The sequence below is a fragment of the Palaemon carinicauda genome, chromosome 1, assembly GCF_036898095.1.
Source record: "Palaemon carinicauda isolate YSFRI2023 chromosome 1, ASM3689809v2, whole genome shotgun sequence".
Taxonomy (NCBI): Eukaryota; Metazoa; Arthropoda; class Malacostraca; order Decapoda; family Palaemonidae; genus Palaemon; species Palaemon carinicauda.
This window is the reverse complement of record NC_090725.1, coordinates 305,630,251-305,647,601: the sequence shown is the minus strand read 5'-3', so window position 1 is coordinate 305,647,601 and position 17,351 is coordinate 305,630,251. Positions and strand designations below refer to the sequence as shown.

The 17,351-nt window shown below is 34.2% G+C and overlaps 1 protein-coding gene across 1 annotated transcript in view; it reads left to right on the top strand.

Moving 5' to 3' along the window:
* Nucleotides 1-17,351, top strand: part of LOC137658549 (ubiquitin conjugation factor E4 B-like) — an 87,655-nt gene that overhangs the window by 60,433 nt on the left and 9,871 nt on the right. Inside the window, exons 17-25 of the mRNA XM_068393420.1 lie at nt 1,619-1,736; nt 3,817-3,931; nt 6,359-6,485; nt 6,956-7,040; nt 8,687-8,796; nt 10,860-11,005; nt 11,696-11,823; nt 15,969-16,143; nt 16,499-16,645. Of these exons, the coding sequence (XP_068249521.1) occupies nt 1,619-1,736; nt 3,817-3,931; nt 6,359-6,485; nt 6,956-7,040; nt 8,687-8,796; nt 10,860-11,005; nt 11,696-11,823; nt 15,969-16,143; nt 16,499-16,645 (1,151 nt within the window). The remainder of the gene's footprint in view (nt 1-1,618; nt 1,737-3,816; nt 3,932-6,358; nt 6,486-6,955; nt 7,041-8,686; nt 8,797-10,859; nt 11,006-11,695; nt 11,824-15,968; nt 16,144-16,498; nt 16,646-17,351) is intronic.

Genomic DNA, 17,351 nt, shown 5'->3' with positions numbered 1-17,351 from the left:
CAACAGAATAATGTTTGTATTTTAATTACAGTTACTTTACATATAAACAAGACATACCCAGTAGTTAGGCACTGTAAATAAAGTGCATTAAACAAGTGCAACAATTTCTGTTGTGTAACCATTTGGTACATATCTGGATAAGTACTGGTATGCTAAGCAGGTTCATTACCAACTTTTCTTTTTATGATAATATTTTGTTTATAAATTTAAGATGAAATATATTCATTGGTTGGCCAGGCTAAACAAGTGTACTGTAATACGTAATCTGTTCCCCTTAGTTATGTGGACTGTCTAATCCACTGCATTTAATATTCTCCGCATTTAATATTCTTTTAGAATCGGTATATAAAATGATCACCTCTTTAGGATGAATATTTTATGAATATTAGGAGTCCTTATCTATGAAAATACTGTATATGGTAATAATGATATCTGATGCATTATTAATGAAATACGGCTGTACTGTAATACCAAAAAAATTGTATTATGTAGATGTTCATCTTCTTTTAAGAGTTATTGAAAATATGAAATAATGATCCAGCTTTTGACTTTAGATGGAGAAATTTGGAATATAGCAGCATAATATATCTTCCACAAGGCACTAGAAACTTGGAAGACCCAGGCTTACATAGCTGAGGACTGTGAAATGTGAAATAGGAGATGATGAATGGAGAAGTATTGAATTGAAAGCTCAAGATAGAGAGAGAAGACTGGCAAAATCTAACCGGGGCCCTTTGCATCAATAAATTTAGGAGATGATGATGTATATATCCTCACAATTGTCTTGTTTTGAGATATTTTGCATTACTCTTGCTTTCAAAATAATGAAAAATTACTACCGTATCCATTTTTTTTTTTTTTTAGTGTATATTATATACTGCATCTGGTAGCAATAAACTTTTGGGGTGAGACAAGTGTAATGCTGTTCTCAGTACACAGGGAAGCTATCATTCAATGTTTTTATATTGATTAATTTTGTAATCATCCACTGTTCATGAAAAATAGGATTTTGTATAATTTTTTTAATTTGTAGTAAACCAGTATACAGTTTTCTCATTTACTGAAAATGGCATATTAAAACTATGGCAATTATTTCACATAGAACAAAGTAATGTACATTATTAAATAAGAACTTGACAATACAATAATTAATTACTAATTGACAAACTCAGATGAATAAAGAATAAACAACAAAATGTGTGAAGATTCATGGTAAGGCTATGCTAGATTATTCTTGACATGAAGTGCAGGGATTACTAACAATTATTTGTGCACTTAAAAGATATATTTTGTTTCCAAAAAGAACCAAACTAATATAATATTCAGTAAATATATAATGGAATGCACTAAAATTCATGAGAAAGTTATGTAAAATGGATGAATTTTATAGGTTACTAAATATAAAAACATTTCAATGATGATACAGTATGAACGATGACATCTTTTGTAATAGCATTTAGGGTGAACTTTACCAGCTTAGTTCTTATTATATAACTCTTGTAAGTTCAGTTGATTATGTGTAGAAAAATTTCTTGTGATTTAAATGAGCATCCTTATTTATGAATGGTTTTCTTCAAATATTTTGTGGACTTTATATATTAATTTTTTTCCTGAACAGATACGTCCCCAAGGTCCCCATCAATAATCTTGGCGATCCCATCATCACCATGACTATCGTCCTGTTGTGCTCTCCATCTCACATCAAGAATCCATATCTCACTGCCAAACTTGTTGAAGTAAGTTGCATCGCCTAAGGTATGGTGTTGTTGCAACATGTATATAAATGTGTGTGTGCTCTTTTATGATTCATTGCTTTTGGCTCGACAAAGACTTGAACCTATGCTTCTGGCCCAAAAAATGCCAGCAGTAGACTCTACCAAATGAGTACAGTAAGTTCAAGTCCACTGTACATATTCATGTCAAATTCAGGAATCTGTTCTTAGACTTTAAATCAACCCATCTCCACCATAATAGCTGATGAATAGATTTACAACATATGGCTATTTATGATGACTATTAGTCATTAGCACACATGACTTTAATGGATGTAAATATCAATCACAAATGGCTTTTGATATCAAATTCAACTTGAATGCTCTATCGGTGTCATCTGTGAGGTTTGGTTGGTATGTGGGAGCATTGTGAAGGACCAGAAGGACCTGCAATGGTGGGTTACTTTCCATAAGGTACTTCTTGAGGTCAGGACCAAAGACCCAGTTTACCCACTACACAAACTCCATGGTGACCCACATAACCTGCAGTTTTTCCATAAGTATTTTGATACTTAAAGGCTTAGGGGTTTCAGAATGATGTATGAGTACAGTAGCTGCTTAATTATACAGTCACTACTTGCAATTGTGGCTTGGCATACTCTTCCCCTCTGCTCTTATGAATACCCTCCTCGGCATCTTTTTCCAATGACGAACCCTGTCTTGTCACAGTTGAAGACTTGTTAGGATCTTTTTCCTCATTTGGGAGATGTATCCATAATCATCAGTCAGTTCAGCCAAAAAGTTGATAAATTCCTTGGCTCCTCTTCGCAACCAAGTTTGCTGTCTCACCATGCTTGATGACAGAGTGAATGCGGGTTCTCTTTTTAAATCTATCAAACCATCCCCTATTGACTTTGAATAACTTGATGCCCTGTTGGTTGATGTTTCCACCGTCTGCTGTACCAAATCCCAGTAGATTTCTTGTGCCTTCTCACAGATGATGCTCTCAGTCATACTCTGCAAGCTGCTTCTCCGTGAACCACAACAATAACTTTTACCTCTTCGTGGACAGAGGTGTGGCACTTTGATGTAATAACTCCGGTGCTATAGCCTTTATCAACTCCTTTTGTTTCAGGATCATACATATCATAGAAGTACTACAGAAGTACTCCCTCACAAAGCCAATAACACACTTACCTTGCTCATGTATTTTTATGATTTTATGCTACCTACTGGCTGGTGGCATAAGCTTGCTCACTCATATTTCAGGTCTCTGCTTGCATCATAAAGCAGAAAAAATTAACAGAGCGATGTTTCATATTTTGGAAAATTGTACGTTGATTCAATCGCAGGTCAAAGTTTACTGTGCACTGAACACTCTAGTAATGTAAATAACATTAGAAGTTTTGGCTAAATATATGAAAACAATTTACTTATGTTGTTATAATGACCTTACCACATCGTTTTGAAACAATTACTTTAAACTCTTAACTATGAAGTAACTAGCTACTGTCAAGGGATTCAGTTACTATTACTGGTATGTATGAGTGAATGATTGGCTTGGCTCAACTTTAATACCAAAGAGAGGGTATGAGTCTATTTTTGCTTGATTTATGTCCTTCAAACCATAGTGTATTTATAGTACCTGTAATTCATAATTCACATTTATTTTTAGATCATTAAACAAAAGAATTTTGTGAGTCAAAATATAAAAGATTATGTTTTTATTGCTGAAGATTTATAGTACATAGGGTTAAGATTAATGCATCAGTAATGAATGTTCAAACTCTTGTAGTCTATTGGTTATTACATATCCTATGAACCACATGGTATAACAGCACATGTTTTTTGGTAGCCTTTATATTTCTCTAGGTTTTTATCAATCTAGATATGATTTATCATGTATACCATTTAAAAAAAAAAATGTGCAAGACTTATTTATACATGTCATGTTCTATTTAGTGTACGCCTTGATTTAATGTAAGAGATTTAAAGCTACATAGTTTATTTTTGAATTACATGGTGTTGCTTGGAATCAAACCCTCACATAAGGGCCATCTGTAACTCTTGTGTGTAGTTAGAATAATTTTTTATCTTCTTCCAGGTGCTATTTATGTTAACACCATCAGTCCAACAACATATTGATACTCTTCATGAGCGAGTCCTACACCATCCATTAGCTGTACATCTTCCTGTGGCTCTCATGAAGTTCTATACCTGTAAGTAGGTTATGTCGGTAATTCATACTACATATAAATATCAATTAGCTTTAGGGGGTATTAAGTGTTAAATTGTGGTTGACGGCTAAACCTACTTGATTCTGTTTTCCATGTGTTTACAATGAATAACACACTTCATTCCACACATTCATTGTTATAGTGTGGAGACCATTGAATCAAAGTTTTAGGTGTGTGTATTATCTCTTCCCTTAACTCTGTTTGGTATGTCCTTTGACAAGAGAGTTACATTATTTCTATGATCCTCCCTTAATGTTCATATTACTTCTTCTACAGAAACTTAGTTTATTGACATTTGCCCCTAAAATTTTACAAATTTCCCAGTTTCCTTCCTTTTAATAGACACATGCCTGTAGTGAAGTAACAAGACACGCTAGCGAGCAATGGCAAGAAGCAAAGACCCAGGGCCTTTTTGTTATTTCAGTTTTTCTGTAGCATTGGTTCATTCTTGAAGTACACCTCATCCAGAATTTAAGTCTTATTAGTTTTGAGTCGTCTTCCTCTGACTTGGTAAGTAATTACTGTGTAGGGATAGTACTATTATTACCATTGTGAGAAGTGTGATCGACTCATCATTGTGAGAAGTGTGATTGACTCATTGTTCCTCTCAGGGAAAGTCTTTTTCAAGTTTGAGTGCTAATGAAACCTGCTTTTAGATCAGAGTGATATCCAGAGAAGACTAGACTAGTTGTTTATAGTGAGGATGATGATGAATATGACATTCTACCACCGTTCTCTAATAGAAAATTGAAAGTTTAAAGTCTGGTCTTGAATGGCAGAGACAAGGAACAGTGACATTGCCCAAACCCCCCCTTCACCCATGTAAGGACCATCCTTAGTTCACAAGGATGGTGAGGTTGCAGCCACTAAAAGAACTAATGAGTTTGAGCGGGACTCGAATCCCAGTCTGATGATCACCAGCCAGGGACATTTCCAATAGGCCACCACAACCCAGCCAAGTTTTGATAGCGTTGTGATTCAAAGTTCTTACCTTTTTACCTTCCTTTGTTTAATCTCAGATAGCCAGTGAGTCCTTGGTAGTTGGTGTTAATTCTGATCTTACATGCCTGATTGCTAATCCTAACCTGACTAGCAAATTCAGGTGCTAATAGTGCTCCAATCAGTAAGGGTTTTGAATAATCACTGTGCATTAGAGTCAAGATCCTCTAGTAGAGCCTCCAATTCTTTAGTTATTTTAGAACCTTTTGATACTGAAGTCTTCCATTCCTGCATTCGTTGCTAAATTGTTCAATTGGATCGCTTTTGAATGGTTATGCATTGTTTGCTTGCAAGCTCATCTCATGCTTTACCCTTATTGGTTAATGTAGGGATTAGTACCTCACTTGCTTAAACAAGTCTCTTCAGCTCATTTACTTCAGTTCCCATACGTAATGAATAGACAATGAAAAAAGTTTAGTAAAGTCTTAGAAATAGATTATTAAAAAGATGATAATGAAAATTAGTCTATGGTTGGCTTCTAACTTTTCTCCGGTAATTTATCATTTTCTTATTTTCGAAATATTTCAAATATCTAGAAATACAGTACAATTTGGAGTCTTGTATTTCAAGGATGATGTAGACCATTCGAGTCTAAAATTTTAATTTTTTTTAATGCATTTTAAATAATCTCCCATCCTTTTCTTTCACTGGCATATCACCTCCTTCTGAGTGTGGGAGTTAGCAATATGAACATCAGGGGATGTTTATAGAAATAAATGTAATTTTGATGATGAGGTTTTCATTCTTATACTCACCCAGTGTTTATATATATGCCTGCCATCCTCTCCACTGATTTGTGATTTCAAGAGGATATGGAATGGTTTGATTAATTGCTATTAACCACTATTGTGTCTCATTACTTTACTCTAGACAGTTTTCTATTAAAAGGAAAGGAAATGCTATTTTTTTTGTTAATTCAAGGGGTAAATATTGATAAACCAACTTATTGTATAAAAAAGGAGTATAAACGACAGGTGAGTACTGTATAGACATAGCAAATTTCATTATCAGAATTCCAGCTTTTAAAAAGTTGAATGGCAAAAGAATTTAATTTTGGTTTGGTATTACTGTTCTTTGATTCTACACTCTCGTTAGAAAGAAACTTGATAATAGGCGTGAACTATTGCATGAAAATTAAAATTTTTAGGTAAGAAAGAGGTTGTACAATTTTAGAAATTATATTTTATTTTGACCCATCTCTATAATACCTTAGGGTCATCTATTTTCTGTTCAAATTTGGAAGATTGAAGGCAATTGAGTTTATTCATAATATTGTTGATTAATTAAAAATGCAGTGTTGAGGAGATGAAACGTGGGATTTTGCATAGAATATACATTTAAACGAACTCATCCTTTTTACTTTTTTATAGATAGAATTTATAGATTTTCTGATGGAAACTTTTTCCTCAGTGGTGGAGTCTACTGGCGCTAGCAGTGAATTTTATGACAAATTCACGATCCGGTATCACATCAGCATAATTTTCAAGAGCCTTTGGAATGATAGACAGCACAGGCAAGCTGTTATTACAGAATCCAAGTAAGATTATAGAATTAGAATTTCTATGATTTTTTCTATATGTTCTTTCAATAAATCTTATGTTTGTGTTTCTCTATACTATGCTAAAAAGTTTAATCTTGAGTTTGAATTTTATAACCAATAAGAGAAATGTATTTCCTACAATGTTTGTCAAAATTGTGGGCAGATTTTAAGGCATGGTGATGACAAGGATTCGTTTCAATGGTCTTAAATGCCAGAGTTAATTTTACAAGACTAATATTTAAAACTGTTGTCCTTAAGAGAATGTGGATAGAATTGTAATGTTAATTTAAACACATGAATTAAGTCATACTTTGCAATACTGTTCTTGAAAATGTGTAGTCTTTTCATGTTAAAATGAAAAAAACTATACTGATTTTAAGTTTCTGATGTCATGTCTGCAGTACATTTTATTTTGAAAATTTTTCACCGCCAACTTTAGTTTTAATAAGACTTATTTTCCCTTACAGCTCAGGAAAGGAGTTCGTGAAGTTTGTTAACCTCCTCATGAATGATACCACCTTTTTGTTAGATGAATCATTAGATGCACTGAAGGTGAGATAATTCAGGGTTTTGGCAACTTATTTACAGTATTGTTTTAGAGGACCTGAACAAGAGAATCATAGATTTTCTTAATGTCTAGGAATCAGTTATACTATATTTCCAAAACTTTTTTAAGGACTGGGTTATTTTCATATTGTAAAATACAGTACATTGAGGAATGAATTGAAACTTAGGGATTTTAGTAAACTATAAACTACCATGTGGAAACTAAAGACTAATAAATACTGCTCAAGCATACTGTGAAAATATTAGAAGAGGTGAGAAGGGATGCTGAGAACAATAGTTAACTTCATGCTAGAAGTCATCAGTAGGAGTACAGTATTCTTTATAATAAGGCAGCTACAGCAAAGGTACCATATAAAGAGGAAGAGATAAATCTAATTATTCGTGGGTCATAAAAGGGCATTTGGTTTGGTGCCGTAACAAGTAATTGCATGGGCCGCATAAGGTCAGAGGATACCAGAAAGTCATTAAGTTAGGTAAGTTATTCTATTATATTGCTAGATGCAGAGGGAAGATAGTGGTAAGTGTAGCTGATGTATTGAAGATAATTGTTGGTGTTCATAAAGAATTAGTGCTGATTCCATCGCTGATTATCATAGTAATGAGAGCTACTTAATACCTACAGTAGATGACCTTATGTTAATAGTAAATTCTGAAAAAGGATTTATGCAAAAGTTGAAAAGGTTGAAAGGATTATATTCGAGACGAGCAATACAAAGCTTATGACGAAATGGAGAAAAGGAAAATTTACATGCAGGGAAGTGGCCATGTGATGCTGTTGTGGTGAGGGTTGAGTCTAAACTAAGTACTTTGTACTAAATGTTGAAGAATCACAGAAGATGCATTTGATAATTATTAAGAATTATGTATGGAGGTGGAGATCCATGCAGTAGAAGTGTAGGCATTGTTGACTTTGGGACAAACAGCACTGTAGAGCAAAAGTGGGGAAGTTAGTATAAAATGAGTTGCTGCAGAACAGATAACAAGGAGAGCAATAACTGCTGTTAAATCAAATTGTTCTATTAGTAGATACTAATCTGTACATTGAAACTAAAAGGGAAAATGGAGACGAGGTAAATGCCTGACTAGAATGAAGATATTCATAGCCAGAGTTTTGCAAGAATATTTTATGAAGAATGGGAAAGTAGTGGAGAAAAGCATGAAATTGACATAAATAATAAAGATTGGAATGGTTTGGGTATGTGATATAAAGGGGTGAGGACCAATTGGTCTAAAAAGCAATTGATGCGGGAGTAGTAGACCAAAGACCAGGAGTGAGTCAAATAAATCTTGGAGAACAGGGTAGATGAATAACTAGACATGATATGTGAGTGTTGTGTTATTTCTACACAAGATTGGAAGTATACAATTCGGCATATAATTAGCTGTGTAATTTTATTTGTGTATTGTCACTTTTTGTGAGCTTTGGCAGAAAGACCACAAGCCAGAGTAAAGTTAAGAGAATACTTTTCACATTAAACCCAATGAAGGGAAAAGCTGTCGTAAAATTTTTATTTTAATGATCAGTGATGCATTTCTATAACACATATATGTACTGTATTAGTCACTTTTTTTGATGTTAGATTTACAGAATTTGTTTGGTTTCTCTAACTATGTGTTTTCCACCAATTCAGCGCATTCATGAAGTGCAAGAGGAAATGGAGAGAGGAACATGGTCTAAACAGACAAGAGAGCAACAACAGAGTCGTCAGAGATTATTGGCTACTGATGAAAGACAATGCAGGTAACTCCCTTTTTATTTTGTCTAGAATAGAGTTGATATTCAAACACAATTGTTCCATAACCGAAATACAAACCACGCTATTTACATTGGGTATTACTTTCGGCGTAGCTGAAATGACGAGCCATTAGATTTTAACGAGGGTTTCCTACCCCGCGCTAGTTAGCAGGGGTAAGGGGAGGGGTAGCTTGCTCGTTAAAATCTAATGGCTCGTCATTTCAGCTACGCCGAAAGTAATATCCAATGTAAATAGCTAAGGTTTGTATGGTTAGGAAAAAATACAAATTATCTCCGAATTTGTCATTTTTAAATACTCTATATTTAACCTCTGTTTTAAATATACTGTAGATTATCATATGAGCTAAATTTTTGTTATCCATTCATCTACCAAGGCACTTCTCCCAATTTTGGTGGTCAGCTGACATAAAAAATAAAATATATTGTAAAAATAAAATACCCTTTGAATCCAAGGATAAAATAGGGAACTAAAGGTACAATTTATGACTTAAATATTTCTGAAATTCTAATGTTTTCATATAAATAACCATCCTTTCCATTATAGTTATCCTGTTTATTGGGACTTTTCTTGTATTTATATCATTCTTGAAACCTCAAGTACAGATACAGTATTCCTCAACTAACAAACAATCTCCATCTTGAGAGATTAGTCCTGTCAAAAACATATAGCCTATGCATCCAACACTATAGTTAGCATGTAGTACAGTAAATGATACAGTTTTTATACAATACCTGTTTTTGTCAATGAAATCTAAATAGACTTATAGTGAAAGAAATTTGAGTCTTTCCTTAAAATAAGGCATTGAAATACATGAGATTAGGATACTTACTGTATTGTAAATTTTTTTAGTCGACATGGCTTACCTAACAACCAGTCATTTATTCTCATTTTTTTAGCCGATTATGATTCTCCCCTGCCTTCAAATCATATAAAAAATGTAGCCTGTCTGTAAAGAATAAATTTCTGTACTTCGAGAAGTTGTGCTAAAGTAAATATTTTAATTAGTAATAATCAACATGAAATAATGCAGTATCACAAATTGGCACCCAGTCCAAGCTACGTAAATTTTCGTTAGAAATTGTTTTCTAGATGTAACGTAGCCCATAAGAAAACTTCATAATTCTCAGAAATTAAATTTACTGTTTTTGTCATCATATCTTATGGTATTGTTGTTATATATAATCGGACTATGCAATGGTTAGGGAAATGCTGATTGATTTTCAGATGGAAGTCAAAGCAAAATAAATGTTTCAAAATATTTAATTTTTTTACGTTCATATTTGTTATATTCTCTGAATGTTACAGAACAGGGTATACTCAAGTTTTGATACTAGTGTAGTTCCGATACCCCACTAAGTCTGATCGAAGAGTTCTTTTGAACTCACCATAAGGATTTCTTAAGTGAATGGTGTGTACTGTACTGGTCATAACTAAATTAAGTTAAAATCTAGGTGAGAAAACACTTGAAGGAATGGATGAAAAGTAAAATGTAGTAAGCAGGATATTGTAAAGAATCTCAAAAGTATTGTCATATAATAGCAGGCAAACCATATAGACCTCATTACCCTCCTAATAAGGTATATACCTCTTATATCTTATTGTTGACATCTTTACGTTTTTTCTTCAAATTATTTTTAAAAATATTTTTACGGGGGAGAATGTTGCTGTCTGAGTAGCTAGACATGGAATAGATTATCAGTATGTTGCTGTCTGAGGATCTAGACATGGAATAGATTATTAGTATACTTGATACTTAACTCTAGGTTATGTATTAATGGAAGTCTCTATCAACTTCAAATATTGAGGACCAAGAGGTGGGGTGGAGGTGAGGCTTGGTAGCTCCATTCATGGGCTACCTTCTGGGTTGGGCCTCATACAGGAGAGGGAATGTAAAAAAGAAAACTATCTTTTTTTAAATGTTGAAAGGTTAATAGATATGAAGAGCAGTGAGATCTAGAATTATCAAAATAATTAAATTTGACTAAAATTGTTTTTTTATGCTCGCTTCATTGTATAACTAGAGTTTCCTTTCACTTTACATTGCCAGATCCTACTTGACCTTAGCAAGAGAAACTGTAGACATGATGCATTATTTAACTCAAGAAGTACCTGCTCCATTCTTAAGGCCTGAGCTGTGTGATAGACTGGCTGCAATGCTCAATTTCAATCTTGCCCAACTTTGTGGTGAAAAGTGTAAGTAAAAGATTTCAGTTTTCTGATAATTTTAAAATAATGATGGATAAGTTTTTGCACACCTACACTTTAGACTAATTTTTATCTTTTTCTTCTTGAGAGATTTATAATTTAGTTTAATAAACGGGATGTCACCTGCAACATTATGGCATTATAACACATTTGAGGGAAAAATTAAAAGCATGGGGCTAAAGTTTATTAAAATATTTTCATAATTAACAGGTATCAGCAGTAAGTGTAATGCATGCAAAATTTATGATATTATGATAAGCAATTAAAGATATATGATATAATGCACTTCATTGAAGTGTTGTATATAAATCAACATGAAACTTGAATAATTGATACTATTACATCTTCAAGTTAATGCCTCAAAGAATATTTTTATAACAAAACTATTTATTGAAAATAGTTACAAGGAGTTACAATATTCAAATGCTAAGGAATTTTCTCAATAGACACTATGGACTGCTGTTTGTTAATTGCTAAGGTACTTCAACTTTAAATTCTATTGGGTAATATAACTCTAGAATTGTATGTAATTGGTAGGCTCTGACTATGGTTTTAATACACATACAGTACATAGAATACCTATGTTTTTTATTTACTTCTTATTCAAAACAGTTATTAGCATGTTTAATATTTAGCTGCAGGAAAATGTCCGTATCAATTCTATTTACTTTATTTCAGGTGGAAATTTGAAAGTAAGGCAAGCGGACAAATATGGCTGGGAGCCTCGAAAGTTGTTAGAACAGATTGTAGATATTTATTTACATTTAGATTCAGATAAATTTGCTGAAGCTATTGCTACTGATGAGGTAAGGCTGTAATTTGTGAAGTGATTCAAACACAATACTTGTCGATGAAGCTTCTTATTATTTTTTATTACTTTCTCTTAATTTGAAGCACTTTCCTTTTTATTTTACCTCTCCTCACCCTATTCTCCTTTTATGTAATACTCATTACAATTTTATAATCTCCTTTTATGTAGTGCTCCATACAATCTTCTGCCTTAGGTAGACATTGATTTGAAAGCATTAAATGTTCAAGTAACAGTAACAGTATGCTTATGTTAGATCTTGTTCTTATACCTAATTTTTTTTCATTTTAATCTTTTAAATTTAAATTTTGCTAATTGATTTCTTTATTATGCTTTTATGTGTATCTATATAGAATACAAGTCTTTCAATATACTTATAGTATACAGCCTGAATTGTGGCAGTGTTAGTAAATAATAATGAATCAAGTGATTTAAAGACTGGTATTTTTTTTTTTCTTTTTATTGATGAACATTTCCACATAAAGGAAACCCCCAACTATGCCAAGGGAACCCACAACTATGCCTCTACATTATTACTACTACTACTGCTGCTTTTTTATATAGAAGTGGTATAGTTAGATTAGATATTCAGTAATGTTAAATAGGAAATGAGCATAAATATTAAAATAACAAAGCTATAAATAAGTAGGGATAGTGTAAATAAAACGCTTAAAAACTGCATGTATTAAATGAATACAATTAAAAATAACTACATTCAGTACACTACGTTACCATTAGAAATAAATCAGACAGCTTTTATATATAATGTCTTAGCCATAGATATGAAATATTCTACCTTTAAACATTAGTCATACTACTGTATATCTAAACATCACAAGCAGTGTTTATAATCTACAATTACAGCATGGACAGACGGACATATTAGGAGCACCACTGTCTCGGCATTGGATAATCAAGTAAAATGTTTTAACAAGGGTATATGAAGTATTAGTCTGTAATTGGTTACTTATAATTTTCATACAGAATATTTTAGAGAAATTTTTATTACTGTAATGAGTAGGAAAATAGAATACACATCATTGGTTTATATTGGATATGGGCACCAACCATCTTTTTAATGTCATTATTTCAGTCAGTGAGTTTTGTTTAATGCATTTTACTCATGAATCTCAAAGTACAAGTTTGTTAGCAGTGTAGTCTTCCATAGTTCATTTTAACTTAGAACATTTTGAAAAAATACATGCGTAAGGAAATTAATCTAGGTATTACGGCCTCTCATTTTATTACTGGGTTTTATTCATACTTGAAATTATTCATTGTTTCTTCTCTATTAACAATACAGTGCTGAGTTCTTTGATATTATGTTCTGATTGATTTTCAATGGAAGGAAGAAGAGTAAGTTGAGAAGTATATGATGTACTACTTTGTGTTCACTAAGAGTTCCAAGATTAACAGTATTAATTATTTCTCTTACTACTTTGAAAGAAAACGGGAAATTATTAGTTTTAGGATATACGCCAAAATAAAACCAGTCTTCGAGAGAGAAATTTTATAAACATCAGGAAAGTTTCTTAAAAATAAAGAATATATATCATAATACTAACAATACACAGGAAACAATATGAAATCATATGTTGAAGACAAAATTTTTAAGTATTGTGTTTGCAGTAAAACCTAAAAGAACAGCTTTTGGCGGATTTCACGAGACTAAAAGCGTGGGTCATTGCAATTACGTTTAGCAAGAACAATGCAGTGAAGGAGTGAAGGTGAAAGTGGAAGAGAAAAAGAGGGCTTTTGAAGAATGGCTGCAGAGTAATAGTATAGAGAAGTATGAAAAATATAGAGAGAAAAAGGTGGAAGTAAAGCGCAAGGTACGTGAGGCAAAGAGGGCAGCTGACCTGAGGTGGGGTCAGGGATTGGGTCAGTCATATGAAGAGAATAAGAAGAAGTTTTGGAAAGAAGTGAAGAGAGTAAGGAAGGCTGGCGCAAGAATTGAAGAGACAGTGAAAGATGGAAATGGAAGGTTGTTAAAAAGAGAGGAGGCAAGGAAAAGGTGGGCGGAATATTTTGAAAGTTTGCTGAATGTTGAGGATAATAGGGAGGCAGATATAATTGCTGTTGCAGGTGTTGAGGTGCCAGTGATGGGAGATGAGAATGAGAGAGAGATAACAATAGAGGAAGTGAGGAGAGCACTAGATGAAACGAGAGTAGGAAAAGCATCTGGTATGGACGGTGTGAAAGCTGAGATGTTGAAGGAAGGGGGTGTGACTGTACTTGAATGGTTGGTGAGATTGTTTAGTATGTGTTTTGTGTTGTCAATGGTACCAGTAGATTGGGTTTGTGCATGTATTGTACCACTATATAAGGGTAAGGGAGATGTGCATGAGTGTTGTAATTCAAGAGGTATTAGTTTGTTGAGTGTAGTTGGAAAAGTGTATGGTAGAGTACTGATTAATAGGATTAAGGATAAAACAGAGAATGCAATCTTGGAAGTACAGGGTGGTTTTAGAAGAGGTAGGGGTTGTATGAATCAGATTTTTACAGTTAGGCAGATATGCGAGAAATATTTAGCAAAAGGTAAGGAGGTGTATGTTGCGTTTATGGATCTGGAGAAAGCATATGATAGAGTTGATAGGGAAGCAATGTGGGATGTGATGAGGTTATATGGAGTTGGTGGAAGGTTGTTGCAAGCAGTGAAAAGTTTATACAAAGGTAGTAAAGCATGTGTTAGAATAGGAAATGAAGTGAGTGATTGGTTTCCGGTGAGAGTGGGGCTGAGACAGGGATGTGTGATGTCGCCGTGGTTGTTTAACTTGTATGTTGATGGAGTGGTGAGAGAGGTGAATGCTCGAGTGCTTGGACGAGGATTAAAACTGGTAGGCGAGAATGACCATGAATGGGAGGTAAATCAGTTGTTGTTTGCGGATGATACTGTACTGGTAGCAGACACAGAAGAGAAGCTTGACCGACTAGTGACAGAATTTGGAAGGGTGTGTGAGAGAAGGAAGTTGAGAGTTAATGTGGGTAAGAGTAAGGTTATGAGATGTACGAGAAGGGAAGGTGGTGCAAGGTTGAATGTCATGTTGAATGGAGAGTTACTTGAGGAGGTGGATCAGTTTAAGTACTTGGGGTCTATTGTTGCAGCAAATGGTGGAGTGGAAGCAGATGTACGTCAGAGAGTGAATGAAGGTTGCAAAGTGTTGGGGGCAGTTAAGGGAGTAGTAAAAAATAGAGGGTTGGGCATGAATGTAAAGAGAGTTCTATGTGAGAAAGTGATTGTACCAACTGTGATGTATGGATCGGAGTCGTGGGGAATGAAAGTGATGGAGAGACAGAAATTGAATGTGTTTGAGATGAAGTGTCTGAGGAGTATGGCTGGTGTATCTCGAGTAGATAGGGTTAGGAACGAAGTGGTGAGGGAGAGAACGGGTGTAAGAAATGAGTTAGCGGCTAGAGTGGATATGAATGTGTTGAGGTGGTTTGGCCATGTTGAGAGAATGGAAAATGGTTGTCTGCTAAAGAAGGTGATGAATGCAAGAGTTGATGGGAGAAGTACAAGAGGAAGGCCAAGGTTTGGGTGGATGGATGGTGTGAAGAAAGCTCTGGGTGATAGGAGGATAGATGTGAGAGAGGCAAGAGAGCATGCTAGAAATAGGAATGAATGGCGAGCGATTGTGACGCAGTTCCAGTAGGCCCTGCTGCTTCCTCCGGGGCCTTAGATGACCGCGGAGGTAGCAGCAGTAGGGGAGTCAGCATTATGAAACTTCATCTGTGGTGGAAATGTGGGAGGTTGGGCTGTGGCACCCTAGCAGTACCAGCTGAACTCGGTTGAGTCCCTGATTAGGCTGAAGGAACATAGAGAGTAGAGGTCCCCTTTTTGTTTTGTTTCATTGTTGGTGTCGGCTACCCCCCAAAATTGGGGGAAGTGCCTTGGTATATAGATAGATAGAAGAACAATGCAATTAATGTTCGTTCATTCAAATCATAACTATTGTGACTTGGTTTTCCCTCGAATGAGGATCTGACTAAAGGGAATACTTACTTAACATTCATATTAGATTAGGAATAGTGTGTAAAATTCTAGGACTCATATATTGCTATTTTTTTAACAAAATTAGTTCACAATAAAAACTGAGTATGACAATACAGTACTAATATATGACATTAATTTTTAATTTCCAGAGATCATTCAAAAGGGAACTTTTTGAGACAGCGGCTTCTAAGTTGGAGCGTGCTGTGATTAAAAGTACCTCTGAAGTTGCCAAATTTCGTAGTATCGGCCAAAAAGCATTCAACGTTCAGCAAGCTAATCAGAAGAAAGATGAGGATTATAGTGATGCCCCAGACCATTTTATGGGTACAGTACTTTTATCTGTTATTTCTATAGAAAAATTAAGTAGATTTTATACAAAATCTTGTAATATATCTTGTAAATGCTAGATTAATTTTTAGGACTTTGCATTTCAAATTAAATTTATCTTGGTAATTAGAAAGTTCTTCATTTCAGTTTTCTTGTGCTGCTATTTTCAAGTGATACCTTTAATACCCCAATTTATGTAATACAGTATTTATCAATAGTTTACAATCTTTTTTTTTTTTTTACTTTTTATGCTCCGCTTGAAATTGATGAAATAGCATTTGTAATTAAGTGTGCATATTAAAGTACAGTATATCTGAATACAGTAGATATGATGCAAACATTTTACTTTCAGACCCATTAATGCAAACATTAATGGAAGATCCAGTTGAACTACCGTCCGGAGTGGTGATGGACCGGCCCACAATCGTTAGGCATTTACTTAATGACCCCACCGATCCATTCACGAGGCAACCTCTTTCTGAAGAGCAGCTTAAACCAGGTATGCCTAATCATACAGATGTTGCTCTTTGCAATATAATACCAACAAAGGTTTACTAAATGTCACTCGGTAACCAATGCAGACAAAGTGATATGGAAATTATCATAATTCATTAAATAATGTGATTAGAAAGGGAATAAAAAAGGAATTATGTTGATAACTGATGTCTACCTTGTGTTAGATAGCTTTGTAATTGGTACCAGTTAACTTGATTTCAGTGTAAAATGTCTGATGCAAACATATCTAAAGGGTAATAGGCATGTAAACCATACACTTTCCTTGATAGAAACTATAAAATATATATTTTTGGTTAGGATCATTTCTTGCAAAATTCATATAACTTTCTTAATAAATGGAATTTTAATAATAAAATTTGTTATTTCTATACTCATCTGATGTTCATATTGCTGCTTCTGGAGAAGCTTCGTTTATTGATGTTTACCCCAAAAACTGTTGCGTATTCATGGGTCAGTCAACCAGTGGAGTCTTAGACCCCATAGATACTCGAGCATCAACTAGGATTGCATTCTCAAGATTTTGGTGTTGAAACACTCATCCTGTAGATGAATATTGATGGAACCTGAGGAGCCCTTTTCTGTGACATGATGTCTCTCACCCGGTCAGAAAGTTGACCTCAGGGCAAATTGAGAGATGTCAGTACTTCAACTGAAGAAATTTTGAGAGGTCTGAGGGAGACATGATCTGT